The sequence below is a fragment of the Zonotrichia leucophrys genome, chromosome 2 (genome assembly GCF_028769735.1).
Source record: "Zonotrichia leucophrys gambelii isolate GWCS_2022_RI chromosome 2, RI_Zleu_2.0, whole genome shotgun sequence".
Classification (NCBI taxonomy): Eukaryota; Metazoa; Chordata; class Aves; order Passeriformes; family Passerellidae; genus Zonotrichia; species Zonotrichia leucophrys.
The window spans coordinates 111,322,367-111,344,810 of NC_088171.1; the positions used below are offsets into that span (position 1 = coordinate 111,322,367).

The following is a 22,444-nucleotide window of genomic DNA, read 5'->3' on the forward strand; positions in this document are numbered from 1 at the left end:
TGAACAGAAGAGAGATGTCACCTTCATCTCTCAGGGGCTGTGTTAGCTCAATCCAGAGCACCAGTTAAATACAGGAGCACACCTTGTGTGCAACATTCTTGAGTGTTTGTTGAAAATACACAACAAAAAACTGGCCACTAGACTGTAAGTTACTTTTGAAGCAGCAAGTATTTCAAAACTGATTTTGCACTTGCAACTTGATTTTTCATGAGGGCATTTTCCTCTCTAGTTCTACATAATTTCACTTCTCTGGAATGTTTCTCTTAATGGGTTTTCCTTCACCAGGTTCCTTGTGCTCCACAAACCCATAACAACGGTGATTCAAAACGGCATCCCTTAGCAGCGAGTGCTGTTAATGATTCTCTGCTTGAAATGGTGGAAAGCCAGGGAGCAGTGGGATGGAGAGAAGTGCAGGTCCAAGTTGTTATCCAAAGGGTGTACTGCTTGCCTGCAAGAGAAGGGTACAGAAGCCACACTCCAGGCAACAAGCCTCTTTGTGCAGCACCTGTCACGAATTCAGATCCACCAAACGTTAGGTGAGTAATGAGATGCATGGGAACTTTTTTGTTGAGGCTGTGATATATGAGAAACCAAACCTCTTTGGTTTGAGTGAGTTCAGAAATGTCATTCCTGGTTGTCAGCTCGTGGGGAATAAGCACACTCAGCAAGGAAGGCATGGGGCTGTTGTTGGGCGTGGTGTGGTTCTTTAATAGGCATAGTGTGACACAGAAGTAGTCCTGCCCAGAGAAGGGAAGGGTCTGTCTATGGTTTATGTCATCCACAGATGACAGGAAGATTGAAAATGAATTAATGAGAAGTTAATTGAGAACATCATATACTGTTCCTTGAGTTTCACAGAATTGTTGTTACATCCCATTTGCCTATTTCAGTCTCTGGTATGCTCTGCTAGTAAGTTATGCTTGTGGTCTTTTGAAACACAAAAAAAATACATAGACACAGAAATGAAGGGCTTTTCTATAATGAGGATTTTGCACAGATGCTATTAAAGAAACATAGGAGTATACTTGCATTGTGAAGTCATTGGAAAAAGATGCTGTTGACTTCTGGAAATCTGGAGGCCACAGCAGTTAAGATTCTTCTGCAGTAAAAAGTGTTGTGGTGTCAAAACATAACCAGCAGTGCAGAAATGTTACATGCAAACCTCATGGAACACACAGCTTTCAGCCAGTTGTTTTAGCCTCTTATATTTTAGTCTTTGCATCCTAACACTGTCCTGTTTACAGTGAAGGGAATCAAGAATTGGACCTTGTTTTCTTAAATACCAAAGATATGGCAAACAGTTTTCTTTTCTGACCAATCCTGAACTGTTGAATTCTTTCCTTCTTCTTTTGTGATTCTCAAGGTTTGAGACCAAAGACTGATTTCAGTCTTTCTCAGCAACACTGGGTCTGAGGTAGCTGAGTCTGTTATTGCATTTTCCCTTTGATTTTGCACTAACCTTTTATTCAGGTTGGTTTAAAATATTGAAAGGTAAGATGTATCAGATTTTTTTTTTCACTCAGGAAGACCATTAAAGTAAGTTATAGTGGAAGAGCTTGTATTAGGGTTCTAAGTTCAGCCTTTCAGGGAATAAGCCAACATTTCTTCCTGTAGAGTTTGGGACTTGAATGGAGATGTGCAATTAGTTTAACAGGTCCTGTTGCGAGCTCTCCAGATGTAATTTGCAATAGGCTTTGAAAGGTTTCTTCAAAGTTTTGAGTAATTTTAATTCCTGTAAGCCACTCTGCAGGTGGATAGTGGTGTCCTCAATGGTCCTTCTTCTTGAGCTTTTGAAATACTAGAATCCTCTCACTTCTTGCTACTTTGTAAGCTTCTGGGTAATTCACAGCACTCATTGATCAATAAAATTCCTCCGGAAGGAATTTAGGAAGATTATTCTTTCCTACCTTGATCATCACCCACAGGAAAGTAATTATCAACAGCCTGGTCCCTGACATTTTTAGGAGCTCTTTTACATATAATAGTTACATTGAACATTATTTTTTAAAAAGTAATTGATACATCTTGTTGTCTGGACTCATTGCTTTGTATTGAATTCATTCTTTATAAATAAACACATATATTTTTTAAAAAGTAAGAAGAGAAGTACTTTATCAGCCCACATCAATATGTGGCTTTGAGGACAGTACTCCTCAGTGTAGATTTTTTTCCAGAAGGCTACATTTGATCAAATGTCAGGGCACCTGACAGACTGTTATTCAACCTGATTTTTTCATTTCCAACTCTTAACCAAAAGTACACTCAAATTGCAGTCTCACAGTTTGAGGTAGTTAACCTGCCTGAGCCCACACCCTTCACAGGAATGGGGTGAAAGAAAACAGAAATCTCAGGTTGCACTTCTTATGTCAAACATGAAATAGAAATAAAATAAAAAATGAGATCTTGTTGCTTCTGCGTGCATGCTGTAGCTGGGTATTCTCATGTGCAGTTGTTAAACTGGTCTCTTGAAAGTTCCTCAAATTTCATAGAAGTCTCAGCTCAGAAAACAGCTTGTTTGTTGTTCACAGCTATCAGACTGTGTTTGGGATCCTGAATCAAAAAAACCAACTCACTTTCTCGTTTGCAAAGAGGAGAAGGAACACTTCTTTTATAGACTGAGGAATTAAAAACACCTCTTGCTGCTTTATCAGCTATTTCCATGGCTGATAAACATCCACATGAGACTTCTCCTCTACCAAAAATGTCTGTGTCTGTCACCTGATAGTGAGCAAAAGGGTCCAACGCCCTCTGGCAGTCCTTTGAACCAACTGTTGGCTTATTCTTTTGTTACAAAAAAATCTTACTTTTTCCTTTTAAAATTTCTTTCTGTGAAGTAAAACTGCCAGGAAAACAAGGTTTGTATTTTATGAGGCAAGATGAGTTAGATTACTCATTGTTTCATAGACAAAAATTTCTAAATAGGTATCATGATAGATTAATACCTAATTGATTTGTATTTTAAACAGGCAGTTCTACTGCATATCTTCTTTTGTAGCACTCCACAATAACGTAGATGCTGCTGTCACAGGGAAGCATGAAAACCACCACAATAAGCTGAAAAGAAGCATGAAATTAAACGTGGAGTAGGGGAAGTGATGCATTTGGTTCAAGGCATCCAGTTTCTAGTAAGAGTATGGAATTGTGGCAGAAATCTCTATTTTGATTGTAAGGAAATGGATTAATTTAATTGATTATAACTAACGCTTGTGGAACATAGAAACTACAGGGCTGCCTATGTGCATTAGCATTTATTGTTCATAAATACACGTGTGGAATATGGCCTTTTACTGATAGACAAAGGGATATGTTTGAAGGGTTGAAGTTGGCTCAGCTGAAGTATTCAAAGCATTTTCCAAGGATGCTGAGAAATCTTTGCAGAGATTGAGGAGTTCTCCGGCTTCTGTTGTGCATAAATTGGATCCACATTCCCTGTATTATTGTTGAAATATTTGCCTTTCCCCCCGTAACTAACTGCTCTTGCAAATGGACTTTTCATGCTGAAGGAGTTTCTTGGGGGAAAAAAAAAAAAAAAACAGAAGAAAATATGACTCGCTGTGACTGTCTGCCCATTTCCAGCATTCCTGGCATACTTTTTGCTGCCTTTTCCCCTCTGATGGCAGAGAGATACTTTTGTTAATGACACAACAACACATGTTTGTCTAAACCCAATTGTTTTGATTCTTTTCTGAAAATGTCCTGGCTTACAAGTATGAGGATCCCAAAGAGACTCCTGTCAACCTGAGGAGCTCACTGGCTCAGAGGTGTCTGACTCACTGAGCCGGCCTTGTACTTTGTGTTCCTGGGATAAAGCAGTGTATAATTTGGATTTTGCTCCTGCCAGTATCTGTTTGTTTTGAGCAGGCCACGTGAGATTAGTAAAAAATAGAGCTGGTCAGTGTTGTGCCTTAAAGGACAGGGCTGGGTGTGTGGCTGTCAGTGTCACTGAAATAGATGCACTTTTAGGACTATTAGGCAGTTAAACTGGTCAGAGCACTCGCAGGATTTGTGTGAGGAGGCTGGACAGAAAAGGGTGTTGTCATGAAGGAAGAACTAACCACTGCTGGTAGAAAACAATGTTAGCTGTAGCTGTGAATCCACACTTTAAAATCTGTGGGTGACTAGACAAATTTTCCATTCACTTCTCTCGGCAAGTTTTGACCCATTTCCTACCTGAACAAAACCTGCTATAGCTTTCTATTCCAGGAACAAAAGAAAGACCTTACATTTACTTTAAAAATTAGAGTGATCTGCATCTCTGCACTACTCATCTGCAGTTCTTTCAGTTTTGCTCTTTATTTTGTTTTCCATTTGCCAGATCACAGAGCAGTGGAAAGGTCTGCCACCATGCAAGCAGGACCCTTGGGGAGCAAAATATTTAGAAGAGATGAGGATTTGTTTGAGTGGCTGGAAGAAACAGAAGTGAGGAAAATCACATTTCTCTTTCTGAGCAGGCCCAAAGAAACATGATAGTCAGTCGCTGTAATTCATTGTGGTCTAGCAAGTTGTTGCAAGTTTCCAAGTAGTCTGTTCATATGTAATTCTTTGTAAAACAGTTTTCTTGGCAAGTGATAATCCTGTAGAACTAATTAATTTCTTAGTTGGATTTCCTTTTTCCCCCCTCTTTTCCTTCATCCAGTGATCTTTGCTGTATATCTTAACACAAATCTAGTCAATGGGTTAACCTGTCTGGCAACATGCACGACTAAAATGGAGTGTCAGATGCTGCAACTAGCATTCCAAGGAGATGGATTAATACAGTGTGAGGTTGTCCCTTTGGTATGGAAAATATACCTTAAGTTTTATAAAGCATAATGAAATTAACAACAACATAAAAATCTCTGGAGGTATTCTTATTTGAAAAGAGCCCAGATTGGAAAGGACTGTCATGAAAGATCCATGTTCACAGATGCTAACATCTGTCAGAATGTTTTTTGTGGCTGACTTAAATCTGTTTACAGCATTCCATTTGTTTTTTGTGTTTTTTTTTCAACAAAACATTTTAAACGGAATGGTCATAAATGCAAGTTTTAAAAAATTACATTATGTTTCTGGGATGTGATTTTTCAAGTGGAAAATAAACAGGAAATAAGTAACTGAAATGCAGTAGAAAGTACTCCATAAACTAAAAGGTTTCTCTATTTTTCCCCCTTTTCAAATCCTTCTCCGAAGTGAAGATACTGCTCTTAATATTCTTGCAAAGTAGTCTAATTGCTACTTGACAGACTTATAATAGTTCTCCTAATAGCTGTGGTTCCAGCTCTAGTAACTGGTTTCTGCTTTGAAGTCTCTCTCTCTCTTTTTTATTCACAGTAAAGACTCCCTGACACTTGGATTATTCCCTTTTGCCTCCACCCTGCTCTATTTGTAATTCTCAAACTGGAGCCACCAAAACAGAGAGTAAGGACAAAAGACTGTTGGAAAAACAGCTTTAGTATCGCTCTGTCCAACTAATACTTTAAATTGCCTTATGCAGTTAGTAACACTGTAGATTCCCCAGGCTGTTGTCTGGAGAGCCCTAAAAGTCTGTTTTCCCTGCTGATGCTGCAGACAGCTAGATGGAACTTGGGCTACTTCCAGTGCCACCGTAGTACAACAATTTGTTAATTTGACATTGCTGTTTATTTTCCAGTGCTAAATATTTACATAAGCTTATTCTGTCCAAGGGCAAGGTGAAAGCACTGTTATCTGATATGCTCTGTACAAATGAAAAAAAAAGGACCCCTCAATGTACACCAGCGTTTTTCGTCCCCGTGCCGGGAATAGGCAATTAAACAATTTGCTGTTGCTCTAAAATATGTCAGGGTAGTGGTAAAAAATGCTGGTGCAGAAAAGAGGCTCAAGAAGACGATGGCCAGCACAGACCATAAGTGTGACAGGGATTCAGTCTCCCTGGAAAGCAAATGGACAGGAATAGAAACCAACTATTAGATGGCTAAGTATACTGTGTGTGCAGGCTCCTGTATGCATTTGGGAAAAAGGAGACTCTGGTTGCTTTATTTCCTCCCTACTCAAGTGCTTAGACTGATCAGTAAAGCACCCATGTGCTCACAGAAGGCAGTCAGACACACCCCAAGCCTTTCTTTTTTGGTCAAGAAGGAGGAGTAGCTCTACTAACTGATGTATTCCCCATGATGGAGAAATTGCAGGAATACCTGAGTAGCACAGAGACAGGTAAGTGCTATAGAAGCATCATTATGTAGAGCTGTGTGTCCCCACCACTTACCTTGCAACCACACAGTTTCACCTCCCACCTCTGATGATGGGGAAGCTTTATTGCACCTCATTTCCCTCTTTGCTTCATGACTGTATGCACCCAATTGGTTGTTTTGAGGGACTGTGTAAATGGTGAGAATGGGAAGAGTAAGGTGGTCTCTGTACATTATCCTACAGTAGAGACCAGTCTAGGGAGAAAAAAGCAAACAACTTGAAAAGGTAATTTGTCAGCCCTAGAGCAACAATCAAACTATGTGCTGTTGTACATTGGGTGGTTTCAAACAGGAATAGTAATTTTCCAGCACCTGTTATTTGTCAAGACTTATTGTAAGATGGCCTACATAAAAGGTATGGAATCTTACCCCCAGCTTTGACCTTCCCCCTGAATTTTTGTATGTCTGAAAGTTACGTGGTTGATAGAACTGAGAGCAGAAATCTTCCACGTGTGTTTTGCACCTCTGCATTTCACTGACTATACCACTTCCTGGAGGAAGCATTAAAAGTTGTGCTGAAGCTCTCAGAAACCTTTGTAAAAGTCAGATTGTGTCTCTGGGATTTGTTTTTCTTCTGCCATCGTACCCAAAGGCAAGAACCTTGAGCAGTGATAAATGTTATAAATGCCTGGGTGGAGGTGAGCTAGCAGTTGGGAGAGAAATTTAACCACCTGAATATTGCACGGAATTTCTTTGCCATTTGGCAAGTAAGCAGTCTTTGTATGCACAGCCTTAAGTATCTGCAGAGGTAGTGCATGTGCAGAAAAACATCAACACAGATTTTATGTAATAGCAATTTTCCAAAATGGAAGATTCTTAGAAATAACTTTCTATCATCAGCTTTGTAAAAGCTTCTGTTGTATGTAACAGATCATTACTCCTTGGAGAAGTATTACAAAGATACTCTTTTGGGGAAAAGGAGGTCTTGAGTCTCAAAGAGTCAGGAATACACAGTTTTGTGCAATCAAGGGTATGCTCTATTAATTAAGACAGACTTTGAAAGGGAAAATATTGCTGAAACATAGGCCTTGATATCTATATTTTAAGCTCTTCTATGCTTTCTTTTATACAAGGCAAAAGATGAAGGTACAGCAAACAGTGCAAATAAAACAAAGCTCCTCAGAGAAGACAATTAGTTCTTTCAGTAAGCACTGTGGTTTAAAATTGGTATGTAAGTTAGAAATGTGAGAAGGTTATCTTATGTTCATGTACCAATCCTGACTGGTGGCTGCTGGTTTTGTTCCATTTCTCACAGCCAAAGGCAGTCAGCAGCATCACACTGGGTAGGGATCTGCTGGGCTGAAATCCTCAATCTCATTTCAGTTAATGCTTCAACTCTCTCTTTGACTAAAGGGCACTTCACAGGGTTTGGAGAGGAACATGCTCCTCAAATGGGAAAAGTGATGAGGAAGGGCCTGGGATGGCCTTACTGCATATTTCAGTTCACAGGGTAAGGGCTTCAGTGGGTTGGCAGTTAAAACAGATTTTGTTATTTTTTAGTTTTAGTCCTACATTGAGAAAAAATGTATTATTTAACTGATACATACTGCCTGATCTTTGTTCAAATTGGTTTGTAACATGCTGATTTAGCTGCTTGATTGGAGGTGTGTGTTTGACTGCAGTGGGGACAGCATGCTTTACATGTGCCTGAGGCTAGGAGTGAATGCAAAGTGTACTTCAGAGGTGTTTCACATTGACAGGCTGAGAGGGCTGGGGAGCCTGGAGGAGAGAAAGCTCCAGGGAAGAACTCAGAGCAGCCTTCCAGGACATAAAGAGGCCTTGCAGGAAGGCTACAGGGACTTTTTACAAGGACATGCAGTGATAGGACAAGGGAGAATGACCTCTAAATGAAGGAGCTTGGGTTTAGATTAGATATTAGGAAAAAATTCTTTACTGTGAGGGTGCTGAGACACTGAAACAGGTTGCCCAGAAAGATGATGTGGGTGACTCCTCCCTGGAAGTGTTCAGAAGCAGGTTGGATGGAGCTGTGAGTAACCTGGTCTGCTGGGAGCTCTGGATTTCCTCTCTGAGGCAGCAGATTTCCCCACTATTGAATTCAAATATGATCTAGTCATGACAACTACAGATGTTCTTGTCTTTGTGCTATAACAATGGGATTATGCATTTTCCACTGCCTCTGAACAAATGCCAACATTTGTAAATTCTGTTTGACATGAGGAAAAATGTGCAAGGAAATTAATTTGATTGGAACAAGTTATGTCACATCTTCAATATGGAGCTATGAATTAACTGGCTGTATTAACGTAATGTAAGTGGGAAGTGGAAGACAATGTTAGCAAAGACACTCGGTGTCTAATCTTTCCAAAAGTGTTTTTAATTTCTTTATTTCTATTTAATTTAATGCTAAGTGGATATTTCCTTTCCAAGGGAGCTGAAAACTGCCAAAGCTTTCTTGCTGCAGCTTGGGCTGTTTAGTCATGCTTGAAAATATCTGGGTCAGAAGCTCATCTATACCTTGGTGCTTCTGTGTATCTGAGTCACCTTTTTTATTTGGACTGCCAGGGTTTGTGGGAGAATTGTAGCAATAACATCCTGAGAAAACAGGTATTTGAAGTGGATGCATGAACTGTTAGGAAAATCAGTGTCTCTCAGGCTGTTTATGTTTCAGCAGTGCAAGTGGGAGGGGGCTCTACTAAGGTTGTGGATTTTTAAGAAATCATTTGGAAATCAGCTTATATGTACAAGAAGAAGGGGGAGAATTTGAGGCAAAAAGAGGTGTCACATCTGGTTTAGAGGTTGCAACTTCAGCAAATCAATGAATTGCAATCAGATAATTTCTTTTTGAATGCTTGCAAGGGTTGCACCTCATAGGATAACCTCTGTATGCTAGATTTAGGAAACTCCTGTGTAGACAAATGAGTTGCATTCTGTGATTTGTTTGATCCCTGCTGAATTTGGGGGTGATCTGCCTGATTGCTGTTGCTATTTGGATAATGCAAATCAGAAATAATTAAAAAGTCATGCATTGAACAAAACCATGAGAAAGAAGAATCGTGATATTTGGAAATAAGATTTTGGTTTTTTTTAAGATAAATATACTTTTGTTGTATTCTTCAACTTTTTTTTTTTGATGAAGAACTCCAAATTTCCTGATTTTCCTTGTGAATAGAAGGATTTCCATTATAAAAGTGAAAATGAAAAATAAAAGCTAGGTATGATTCTTACTTATTGATTCAGGCTTGTGGTTAGCATACTGGATAGCAAGCCAACATGCCTGGCCTCCTTGCAAACACCTGAAGGATTTGTCTCTGTCTGAGGTCACCTGCTGAAATCCATAGAAGCAGGTGGTGGCAAAGTAACTGCTTTAATGATAAAACCATTTCAACAGAGCAGATAGACAGTCGAATGCTCAAATAATAATGAAGATTTTGTGTGTGCATGGTGTGGATTGATACGGATTGCTGATTGTTGTAGCAATTTGCAATCCTTAGTTCAGCAGTCAAATAATAATGAAGATTTCGTGTATGCATGCTGTGGATTGATACAAATTGCTGATTGTTGTAGCACTGATGTTTTGGCTTAATTTGCAACCCATAGTTCCATGGAGGAGAGATGCATGGTTTTTTTCCTTTTTCTCTATATGTCCTGGATAAACCTGTCTCTTTTCATTTCTTCCCCCCCGCAATTTAGTTTTGTATTTGGCACCAAAAAAAAAAAAAACTAAGTGTATGCTGTAGTAAGTTTTTACAGCACACAGAAGTCCCGGGTGTAAAATGCTGTTAAATTCCGTGCATGTCACTCACTGCCTGTATGGTTTATTGCAGCTGAAGCTGTGGCAGCACAGCACAGTGATATTTCAGCGAAACACAGGGATAAATGGCAAAGTGGAGCTGCGTTCAGCCCGTGGGTCAGTCCCTGGGTGAGCAGACATTTCCTGCCTTTATCCCAGCGTTCCCTGGAAGGCCGGGCTGGGGTTGCGGGAGGGCACACGTGGTGTGTGTGGGTGTGTGTGTGTGTCTGTCTGTCTGTCCCCGCGCATCCCTGCACACGCTGTTCAGTAAACAAGCGGGGGAACCGGAGCGGGCTGGTTGGGAGCAGCGCGTTCATTCACACGGAGCGGCTCTTGGAAAGCGCTGCCTTTGCGCAGCCCTGACGTCCGGGCTGAGGGAAGCGGAGAAGGCAGTATTTATGTTTTCATTAATGCTTTTTATAGCTGCGAGCCAGCTGTAGCTAGTTAGCATTGGCCTAGGACATCTATTAGCGTGCAGACCTCTTACGCAGGATAAAGGGCTTCTGATGGAAACAGAGTTGTTACTCATGCTCCTCCCGGCCGCGTGTTTACATGGAGGCTGTTTGTGCTGACATAGGATATATATATATATGTTAGAACATATTAGAACAGCATGCACCTTTCTAGCGGGCAAGTTTTCCAGGATTCAAGAGAATTTTGTGTAAGAACTTCTAGTGTAGCAAACGCTGAGATTTGCACCTTTAAATGGTGTATTTAAAGAGCTTGTTTAAGAGCTGTTCTATTTAAATAGTGCTATGCAGATGCTAAACTTATTTTGTGTTTAGCTTTCAGGCTATATTGTGAACAAGCAGCATTCCTGCAAGTCTTGAACGCACCAGTTTGGACTGTCAAAGTTTTTGCTATGAATGATGTAAGTGGCTGGCAGTAGCACAGGGTGAATTGGACCTAAGGGTTTGGTCTACAGAAATTGATGGCTCAGCTATCCTTCTATACTGAGGTTTTGTCCCAGTTTTTGTTTTTACGATTTTTTCCCCCTCTTCTTCTGGAAGCCAGTTAGTCAGGAGGGTATTTAAAAATAAATAACAAAAGCGACTGTGAAAAAGAGAATGAGGAAGGCACGAGTTTTGTTTTTAAAGCTCCAGTATGACAAGCACCACGGTCTCTGCTATTTGCATCAATAAGACAATTTCCTTTCCTGGTCAGTCAGGGTTCCCCTTACAATTCTAACACCTCCCTTCATCCAGGCAACCACAGAAATACTTAAAGAAAAGTAGGAAATTTTTTCTACACTCTGCTTTGCATTTCTGTAGAAGGTGTGGAATGAACTCAGTGCTTTCTCACAGATAATTCAGTCCTGCTAATAGTTAAAGCTTTGGAATGGAAAGTTTCAGCACTGGCTTCCCGCTCAAGTAGTTTTGTACTTTTGATTGTACTGAAGACCATCATCTCTATTCCTCTTCTTCAGGGGTCTTTTGCCGCTACTTGCAGTGTGTTCTACAGAGAGAAAAGATTCCTTCCATGTGCTGTAAAACGATCTGAGCACGAATTTCCACTCCTCTTATCTTTGTCACAGTCCCACCAGTTGTCAGTGATGAACTCTTTTCAGTCAAGGGGAATTCAGAAAGTTCACTGTAAAAAGCTTTGTTTGCCTCTTTAAGCCTAACCTCATGAATGTGTTGATTACATCAGCCATCTTCATGTCAGAATTATACCTTTATGGTTCACAAAAAGAAGCTTTATAGTGCTATTCTTTTACATCTGCACGACAGAATCTGTGTGTGAAACTGCTGAGTAGCCCCACATGCCAGTGTAAACTCACATGGTTGAGCTATTGTCTTACCTAGACAAAAAGTCGTGTTATCTCCCAAAATTGAATCACTTCTAATCTTCTGTTCAGATAAATTTCCTCCACCCATCCATTTAGGTACACCACCCTTAATGATCCACTTGAGAAGAATGTGACAGGCCCTTGAAAGCCCTGTGAGGCTGTGGAAGCGCAGCTCATGAATTATGTGTGTTCAGTGCTACAGCCTTAGCCTCAAAACACAGGTGGGAAAACTCATGTCGCAGTATCTAGACTTCCCTACAGATCGTGTCTGTGATTTGGTTCTCTTTTGCCTTTACAAATGTGGTCAAAGCACAGTGCGTCCTAATTTCAAAGTCAGCTGGTCTTTTGAGGACCAGAAGGATAATTTCTTACTGGGCAAATTCAAACTTTGATGTGCTCACATTCTTCCTTGTAATGCAAACCAGCAAACTTGTGTGGAATGTTTTGCACCGGTTTCTTAAATCTGCTGGAAGCTTGTTGGGTGAGATCTGATAGAAAACATTTTTGATCGTTTTTACCATTCTGCTAAATGCTTCCTAAGCGTTAGGGCTTTTTATGCAGAAGGAAATGACCTATGTGGTGTCATCACATGCTGGCCCTTGGGCTTGTTTTGGACTTACTGTTCAGCATTCAGGGTCCTTGTCATTTGTTCCTCCTCATGCTCTTGTGACTGAAACAAAAACCTCTGCACAAGAACTTAGTTGGAGGAATGTGGGTAATTGGGAAAAGCAGCTTTATCCAACCAGGTTTTCCCACAAAGATGGCTGGGACAACCAGCACGGTGCTGCCTGCTTTGGGTGATGTGGTCACAGATCATTGTGCCAGATACTATATAGACCCTGTAGCCTAAAAAGCAATGTCTTTGTCCTGTAAATATTTGGCAAAGGTGTTTCTAGTGCTTTCTCAAAGTTCATACTTCTGTGTCATCTGTCTAAACACAGCCAAATTTAACATAGCTGGATCTTGACTGCCCAGTTCTTTCCCTGAGTCAGTTGCCAGTTGTCTTTAATTTTTTGTTTTATTATATGGCTAGTTTTTCCAACATGCAAAGAACATGTGTGAGGGCAAGGAGTCATTTTTAACCATGGCAAGACACCTGGTTATAGCATGGATTTTCCCATTCTTCAAATGTTGTCATAGTCTAGGATAGTACATAATTAGGTCCTCTAACAAAGTGAAATCATTTTTACTGAATCTGGCAGGAGATTTTTCGCTTATTTTTTGGATGGATTTTTCTGATTGCATGAGGATTGTCTTTTTCTTGTGTGTTCTGTCCACAGGATCCTGATGAGACACATGATATGTGGGAGGCATGGATAAGAGAGAGATAAAGCTGTAATTTCTGTCATCAGGCAGTACTGGGTTGACAACTACTAATTTTATCTAATCTATTCACCATATACCTTACTCCTTATACTGAGTAATTGCCAGAAACTCCCTTCTTTGGCCCCTTTGCAAAACATTTAATGCATATTTTCTCTCTCTGGATGTGTCTGTATTGTGTTAGCGTATTTAATATCTCAGAAATAATTGTTTTGCCTGCTTGGAAAGAAGAAATTATTGTCTTGGGGTTCAGATGTACAAATGGAATGGATCCTGAAGAAGAGGGAGCTTTAAGGAGGTATTGGAAATTGGAGACCTTGTTGGTATGTTTTGGAAATCCATGTATACATAGTACAAATCACTGCAGTAAAGATAAGGCAACAGAAAAAATTAACTGTGATTTCTGTAGATTGTCTACATGGCCTTTTGTACTTCACACACCTGCATTTGTTCCATCCATCTGCTGAAATTTGCTAAAAGCATGTGAGCAGTCTAAGCAAACTGCTGCACATCTCATGTGCCCAGTGTGAAGGGGCATGAACCTGGTTAAGGTTTCTAGACATTCTGTTGTAGTTGGTACTTGTGCCCATGGAAAAAGAAGAGATTATTCATATGGTGCTATTTACCAGTAACAATTTTTCATTTCTGTTTTTATTTGGAAGTGCTGAGTTAAGATTTCAGATTAACTGAATTGATGGTCTCTGCTAAGATTGAAGTTACAGTGTCTATAAACCAATTGTCACTTCATGGTTTAACACGGAAAACTGTCAAATAGAAACATCTTATGTACCAACGACAGACAATATCTGAACTGCTCCCTTACTCCCTTTGCCCCCTAGTTATCAGTGACCTCTAACTACCAGTTTCCTTCACCAGTTAAGTCCCATTTTCTCAATCACCCACATTTAAAATCTAAAAACTCAGATGTGTTTTTTTTCTCAGCAGTACTTCTAGTGTGAGTATTTTCTTGCAATTAGTCAGGCTCCCAGGTTTTCTTCATCCTCTTGTGAAGAAAATGTTGGCTGACCAGTCTTTTCCAAGTGAGGAAGGGGGTGGGAAGGCAAGATTGGAGGAGCATTTCCCTACTGGACACTTTAGGTGAAGCATGAATGTACAGAAAGGTGATGAAATCTTGGGAGAAGCTGTAGGCAGTAAGTGAGAGTGATGGTCTTGTTGGGCAGCTTCCCATGGGAGTTGGCAGGATGGTGATTGGTAAAAAATGTGTAGGGTTAATTCTTTTAATGAGCAAGTGCTCAACTACTCTTCCAGTCACTGGCTCTCCTGGCTTGTGTCTGCTAAACTATCCTGTAGGGAAGTGGGAAAATTAAAAAGAAATTCAAAGCAAGCCCTTTTTATTATGGAATTATGGCAATTTTCATTTTCAACATAATTAGTTCTGAAAACTCAGAACCTTCAACCCATGGCTGCCATTCCCCTCCTCCACTGGCCCCAGCAATGCAGAAAAATGCAGATAATCACAGTTTCCCTCTTTGCTGAGGCTTACCTGTGTGCGGAATTCTGGAGGAGATGAATGCCAAATACGTGGGGTGCACATTTATACTCTGGTAATTTCCCACAGTAAAACTATTTTGTTATGCTCATCTAAAGGAATTTGAGTTTAGCTAGGGATTAGTAACAGAAACTTGTTCAGTGATATCTTGTCCGGTATTTTTCCCACTAAATGATTCTTGAATTACCTTTCATTTTCTGCTTCTGGCCTAGGGACTGAGAGTTCTCTATTCATCTCCTTAGCAGCAGCACTCAGTGGGTGTCACACACTTCCTGACAAACCCCTCTGCTTCTGAGAGAAGGAGGAGAGGGAAGACCCCCAGAGTGTGCTTGTGGAGAGGGCAGGGACTCCAGTGCTGGAGGGGAGCGGAGCAGAGGGGATGTTTGGGTGGGGGCCAGGGTGGCCATGGGGAAATGTGACCCCATGGGAGACTGCTGTGCTGGCAGGGCTGGGCGTGTGTGCCGGCACAGAGCGGGAGCCCAGAAAACATGTGGCTCCTGCTGTTGCTGAACCCCATGCTGCCAAATCTCCACGGAGGCCTCTAGTGTGGGTTCAGGAGCTTCTGGCAGCCGGGGGCTCTCTGCATTGCTCATTTGTCCTTTGGCTAGAGCTTGCAGAGCACAGCTCCATCAACAGCTTATCACATGCTCTGCTCCTCTCCCCGAAGCTCTCCAGTAGCACATGCCCTTTCTCCTTTCCCCTACTTTGTGCACAGCTTAGTGTGTGACCTGCTATTTCAGAGCACCCTCCGCTTTGCTTGGCTTCTGATGGCATGTAAATGCACTGCCTTCCCAAAGAACTGAAAATCTCTTCTTTTTAAGACCTGACAATTAAGGTGATTACAAAATAGCTTGAGGGAGAATTAATTCAAGTTACATCACTGGGACCAGGCAATGTCTCAGCAAAGACAAGTTCAGCTCTCAGCGAAGTGTGTTTGAAAGCATGAGTAGTGTTTGTGAGCTGCAAACAGCCCCTGCCTGTAGGTAGCCTGATATTTTTCCACTATGAAAAATTCTTGTGACCTTTTATTTGCAAAGCTGTTTCAACTCCATTGTTTGCTGTGGACGTTTGATGTTCAGAGGGGAATGCCCTCGAGGTGGGAAAATGCCTTGTTTTCTTTGGCAGCGGCTGCAGCTGACTCTACCATGGAAACAGTTTGGGTTGGAAAGGGAGGAGCGGGACAGAGATAAAGGATAGGCTTTCCTCCTCCAGCCTGAGAGCTTCACGCCACCCCAAGCAGGAAATATTTCAAGATGCAGAACAGAGAGCTGAAGGAAAGCTGTTCCCAAGCCATCCTCCCAAGGAGGGCATAAACCACACTGTTCCATAAACCACTGTTCCACTGTGAGGGCATCACATGACACTTTCCATATGCATGAAGCAACAGGTGGGTGGCTCTTACCTGCAGCCTGACCCGGGGCTGCCAGAATTGCTCTTTCTTGTCCAGCAGTGGGACTCAAATGTCCCCTGATTCAAACAGTACTGGTCTGCTCAAGCTGTGGGCCTGCTAATACAAATAGACATTCTCTAACCATATGTTGAGAGGCACAGGTGCAAAACACTCAAAAAGATGTAATACCGGATTTCTGCAGAATACATATGTGTACTGAAAACTGAATGTGTCATCTGTTGATTTCAAAGTACTTAACCTTATCACCTTCAGATTCTAAACAGGAAGGTTTGGTAAGTTTTAGCTATATCTGCTTGTGAATTATATAAAAAAAAAACAACAATCCACAAGAACACAACTTAGGATGTGTGTGGGCTTATATATATGTTTATATGAATGAATGTTGCATATAAATTCTGTGTTTACTCTTTCTAGGCCCATGTTTTTTTCCCAGAGCAGCACAGCCTGTTGCACTTTTGATTTTTTGGATCAGGCTGTTCTTTCCATTTTCTGCTGTTTTATCAACCATGAATTTCTGTTTTCACAGCACAAACTCAACATCTCTATACTAGTTTGCAGCCAGTATATATTTATATATTTATTAATTTTGAAATCTTACCTTTCTCTGTCTCTTTCCCCTGCTCGGTGTTATACAATAGGAAGAGATGAATATTGCTAAATAGTTACTATTTGTTTGCAGAATTGATGTGGCATGTAAAGCAAATAATTACACATCCAAGTAGTACTGGTACTCACAGCTATTTCTCCTGCATACGCACATAAGGGATTTACACACTTGTAAGGTCATACTTTGCTTACATAAATGATCTTATCTTCTTGCACCCTGTGCCGTGTGGCATTCCAAACATTGCAGGGAACACGAAAAATGTCAGTAGTATATACAAATCACTTTGGCATATGGCATACACTATAGACCAGTTGCAGAGCATGTGGAAATACGGCAGTACAGCCATTAGAATTTTATTCAGGAATTTGTATTTCTTTTGATTGTTTCAGTAGTTTGTTCACTCAGTGTGAATAAAAGTTTTCTTCGAACAATTAAAGTGAGTTGGGCTAAGGAGCTGCTTCTCTGAAAGGAGCTGAGAAATAAAAGGAACCCCAAAAAGTAGCATTGGAGGGGAGGAGAGAGTCAAGGAATGTTGAGCATTGTGGCAGCACATTTTAAGGACTTCTGCTAGAGCTGCAACACTGCAGGAGTCACTAACACTCACCCCAAGGTGAGACCAGAGGGACCAACATGTCCTGTTCACCCTGTGGGGAAGACGTAGAGAGAACACTCTGATTCTTGGATCTCATACAGGAAAATAAATCCCAGAATGTGTTAATCTGGGGTGGGGGGATGGGAAAGGGAGGATAAGAAGGAGATGTGGGAAAAGAAGAGGAGGAGATGAACATTCATCTTAGTTATTGTGGTTATAAAGGTGTGCCTAGGATACGTCGATGAGGATTGGATTAGGTGGTAATTGAGTAACAATTAATTAATCAGATAATCATTAATTCTGACCAGATAATAAGGGAGGGTAGGAGAAACCGTGTGTTTAAACAAAGGTGGTTTTAGTTGGGTGCAACTATCTGTTGCTTAAGGGGGATGGAGGGAGGGGGCAACTGGACATTGCCATCTTTGTCAATAAATCCTTCAAACACCAATTTAGCCATTTTTTCACAGTGGATTGATCCAAGATTTGGCCCTGCTTCCTTTTTGTCCCATCATCTCCTCTCTTAGAGGTTGCATGTGCCTTCAATGCTGAAGGTCTGTGGGTTGCTGGGCTTTTCCCACTGGAGAAACACATCTCTCCATGTTACTCTCTTAAACTGATACAAACCACTGGCGAAGAGTAAGTAATTCTTAATAAGTAACTGAATCCTCTCTTGAGTAAAAGAACATTTTAAGCTTATCTAGGTGTGTTACAAGTGGAGGGGAGAAGTGAATCCCAAGTGATGATACTTTTCTCTTATTTAAAAAAACATAACAAGAAACAAACTATTTAACATGCAGAGGGTTTTAATTCTTGATTGTATTATCAGGGTCTTTTTACTTTTTTCATATTTTTGCTTCTTGTAACTCTGCTGAAAAATCTTGCTGTAACTGATAGAATGACAAAATACAAGAATTGAGGTAATTGCATTGAGAGAATACTAAAAAAAATCCTGATAATTCAGTTTCCCCTGCCTTAAAGACTGACAGCTTCTTACTTTAAGTTAGAGTAATATAATGATATTAAGCATTTATGAAGGTATTTAAAACTGTCTAGTGATTGCTTTAAAGAGATTGAGAAAAATTTGCCTATGGCTTATTGGCATAGTCTTAGGTTGCCTTTATAAAAGAGAGGTTAGGTAAGAAACTGAGGGAAGATACTGCCATTTGAATACTTGAAGTAATGATTCATTTAATGCTTTAAACAAATACAGGATTTTTAACTAGCCTATGTTTATTTAGGTCCAGATTATTATTTATGAGTTGCTTGACATTCCAAAAACCAGGGAACAAAAGACTCCTTACACATAATTTTCAAAGGTGTGGCAATCAGGTAGGATTATCTCTTTTACCATGTCATATTATCTTGATTCTTTGTTAGGGCATTTTACCCTTTTATTGTTTCCTATAAGAAATATAGTAAGCTACGTACAAATAATATTTCAATTTTTAAAATATTACTTAATTTGACTATATTTTAGATATGTTAGACAGCAGTCAACATAGTTCTGAAATTTTCAATAAAATGAAGAATGCAGCATTTTATCCCTCATGAGTAAGAAACTGCAATTACTACACCAACTTTTTAAATAAATATGATTAATATTTGAAGTCGCATGACTAATAACACCAGCTAATAAATACTCCCAGTTTCTCCGACAGGCAGCAGGTTAACTAGTGAACAGTCAAAATATGCTACAGGAGGTTTTCAAGAAGGATCAGTTATTTAGCATAGCGCAGTTCCCAGGGAAAGATAGTTTATTCTCCTCCTGTCAGTCTTGTTTTTTAATAATTTTGTTCTCGCCTCAAAGGCCAAGCTCTATGACATCTTTATGCATAACTGTGGTGACACACCGTGCTGTGAAACTAATTCTGCTAAATATCTCTTGCCTGTTCCTTTGGAAGATTAAATCTTTGGTGTATTGTTTCATTGGACATCTGAGAAGCAAAATTTGCTTTATTGTTACTGACTTCTCCTTTTCTGGAGAATGTGTGACACCATTAAGGTGATACCACAAAGAGAACTCTTCTAGATGTTTGCGTGACATTTCAGAAAAACATACACCCGAGGTTTTGTTATACTGATGGTGCCCCAGATTATTTTTGAGCTACATTGGGGAGTTTATAGGAAATTGCTTCAAATACTGGAAGTACTAATAAAACCTTGGCCTTACCACAATTGTGATAAAATTTTGAAAAATCAACCTCATCTTTGCATGCTGACTGGAAGGAGCTACCAGGTTTGGTAGTTTTTCAAAGATTTGCCCATTTAGTGCAAACTCTTTGGACTTTGGTCTTGACAATTATTGAGGGATCAGGAGAGGAACACCTTTCCTAAGAAGCCAGGAGCCACACATCATTTTATAGATACAAGGAAGATGAGGCAATCCTCTGTATTTTCAGTAGCTAAGAATCACATAAAGTTTATAGTGCAGCAGGGGTGGTGTGTGTGCTATTAAATTTTCTCTGGAGAAAGTTTGTATCTGATTTGGTCAGAGGAGGAAGAGAGCTTTGATATCCCAGGTCCATGTACAGTCAGGCCAGCATGTTCCTGCTTGTTCAGTTAGGATAAAGTTCAGCTCTCTGTACACACTGATCAAAACACATCTGATCTAGGTGTTCCTGTGGATTTCTCAGATAAATGAGTTGTAGTGCTGAGGGCTAAAGCCAGCAGAAATTGCAGTGTCCACTCAAGCCTCAGACCCCTCTACAGGATGTCTTCTTTCACTGGGGTGAATGAACTGTGTTTTATATTTGTTTAAAATTCTGAAATCTTCAGCAAGCAGAACATGTTTCATATTTAGAAAGAAAATATTCAGACATCTTCATCATTCCAAGAGTTCTTTGGAGTAAGAACATTTAAAATATTGTCTCATAAACGGAATTGCAGCAAACAGTGCTCAAAGGCTACTGGAGTTCAGTGAGAGGTTTGGGAAGTGACCAATAGTTATGTATTATATCAGGTGGTGTAATAAGTACCCTTATCTTGTAAGTATTTTCACTTCTTCTGTAATGCTAAATCTAGGTGCAAGTGTATGTAAGTGACTATAACCTGCATATGATGGGCTGGACTATTTGGATATCCATTCCACATTGGATAATACTATTCCAATCTGAAAATAAATGTAGTAAGAGGTTGTGAATGGTAAATGGCAGAGGGAAGATTGGTAACTCAATAGTAAAAGCCCCAAGTGCCTGTCAGAAGTGAGCATAGATGCCTCATTTGCTTTGCTGAATTTTGATATTCAAACACCACCTTTAGCATTTTTTGCGGGAGTTGTTTTTATTTGTATTTTGCCTGTTACCTTTGTGAAAGGAAATATTTAATAATTTTTTCCCATAAATGTTTACCCGTAGTTCTCCCAAATTAAGAATGCCTCACTCTACAGGAATGTGAACTAAAAACCAAATAAAGCTTGTAGGCTTCACAACACGGTCACTCGTGCCAATGCTCTGGCCTGTGCTTAATGATGACCCAGAGTCTGACAGTTTATATCCATTTAGTTCTTTAAAAACAGCAAACATTATTTCTTTCCCTTTTTTTCCCCCCTGCCTTTATATCAGCAAGAAAATTTGCTAGGTTTGTCACTATCTCCTTAAATAGGTACCATTTTGGTCATTATAGAAAAAAGCAAAATTTTAATTTCTGCAAGTACAAAGTTATAAAGCAGAGGAAACGATGTTCGTAACAGTCTAATTTACCAGCTGATCTGCCTCAGTCCAAGGAAAGGAAATACTAAAGTGAATATGTTCATTTGAACATAATAATTTCTCACTTCAATGTTTTTCAAGAGTTGCAGATGTCACTGAAGAATCTTGAAGCAATTCTTTAAATAGAAGTGATTTACAGGTAAAATAGAAAATCGCTACAGTGGACCATTAAATGGCATCCACGTTTGAAGCTTTGGGTAAGTTGAATAAATTCAGTAAACTATACAGAAGGTAGATGAGAAGAAATATGAGTCAGAAGTGTAGTTGGCAGTTGGACACAGATTGAAATTTGAGTTTGAAAGCCTGAACTTCACTTTTGAAGTCTGTTTTACATATTCGGTGTTAGTGAACTGATTCTGCTGGGGAAATTAGATTGTGTTTGTGAGTTTTTGTAGCATGCAGTTGTAAATGCACATTGGCAAACTGAAAGGACTAAATGGACTTTAAAATATGCAAAAAAGTAAACTTTTTATAGGGTTTTAAGCATGTTTTCCATTAGACTGCCTTTCAGTGATTTTGAAGTGTTTCTGCTGGTCCTGCTAGGTTAAGCTTACATTTTTAAATTTGCCTGCCTCTTCTGAAGTTATAAAATTAAAATGCAATATTGTTTCTAATGTTACATTGTGTGCTATCATTTGTGTAAATATTTTGTGTAAAAATTATTTTTACAAGTGCTATTCTTGCAAGAATAACAATCCCCCCAATCTGTGGGGATTCAGACCAATATTTCCATCAAAACCAAGCCAAAAGACAAATGCTTCAGGCAGGAGGATTGTGATGGACCTTCAACCAGTGACAGAAAGCCCATTTGTTTTTATGCTTCATCTTGGGCGTGACAAACTGTGATCTCTCATTGGGAAATCCATGCTAAATTATTGTCTCTCTCTCTAATCTGCTTTGAATTTAATCTGACTCCATGTCTATCTCCCCAGATTTCCTCACCCCAGTGAGCTGTGGTTTTGCCACTGCATGCCAGGGTGCCCATTCAGATGAGCTGGGACAGCTGTTTGTGATGCTAAGTCAGCAAACCGATGCCAGAAAAACCCAGAATCATAAACAATTTGGATTGAAGGGACCTTTAGAAAGGTCATCTAGTTCAACCACCCTGCCTTGACCAAGGACAACTAGATAAGGTGTTTCAGAACCCCATCCAACCTGACCTGGAATTTTTCCAGGGATGTGGCATCTACCACTTGTATGGACGACCTGTGCAGTGTTGCACCACCGTCTTTGTAAAAAAATTTAAAAATTCTTCCATATATCTGATCTGAAATGACCCTCTTTTAATTTAAAACCATTACCTTTTTTCTTACCACAACAAAACCAATTGAAAAATTTGTCCCCATCTTTCTTAAAAGCCCCCTTTAAATATTAAAAGGCAGTAAGGTCTTGCCAGAGTATTCTCTTCCCCAAACTGTTCAATCCCAGTTGTCCCAGCAGCCTGTGTTCATAGGAGAGGTGCTCCAGGCCTCTGGTCATTCTTGTAGCCCTCCTATGGAGCTGCTCCAACAGGACTCATGTCTTTCCTCTGCTGGAAACTCCAGAGCT

At 40.0% G+C, this 22,444-nt stretch overlaps 1 protein-coding gene across 5 annotated transcripts in view; it reads left to right on the forward strand.

Annotated features, from left to right (window-relative positions):
* The window catches only part of SPIDR (scaffold protein involved in DNA repair), a 196,367-nt gene that overhangs the window by 129,053 nt on the left and 44,870 nt on the right, over nucleotides 1-22,444 (forward strand). For all 5 annotated transcript variants that reach the window (XR_010439214.1, XM_064706073.1, XM_064706070.1 and 2 more), the window contains exon 10: nucleotides 286-536. Coding sequence is in view for 4 of the 5 variants with exons in the window: in XM_064706073.1 (XP_064562143.1) it covers nucleotides 286-536 (251 nt within the window). In the remaining variant the exon portion in view is untranslated. The remainder of the gene's footprint in view (nucleotides 1-285; nucleotides 537-22,444) is intronic.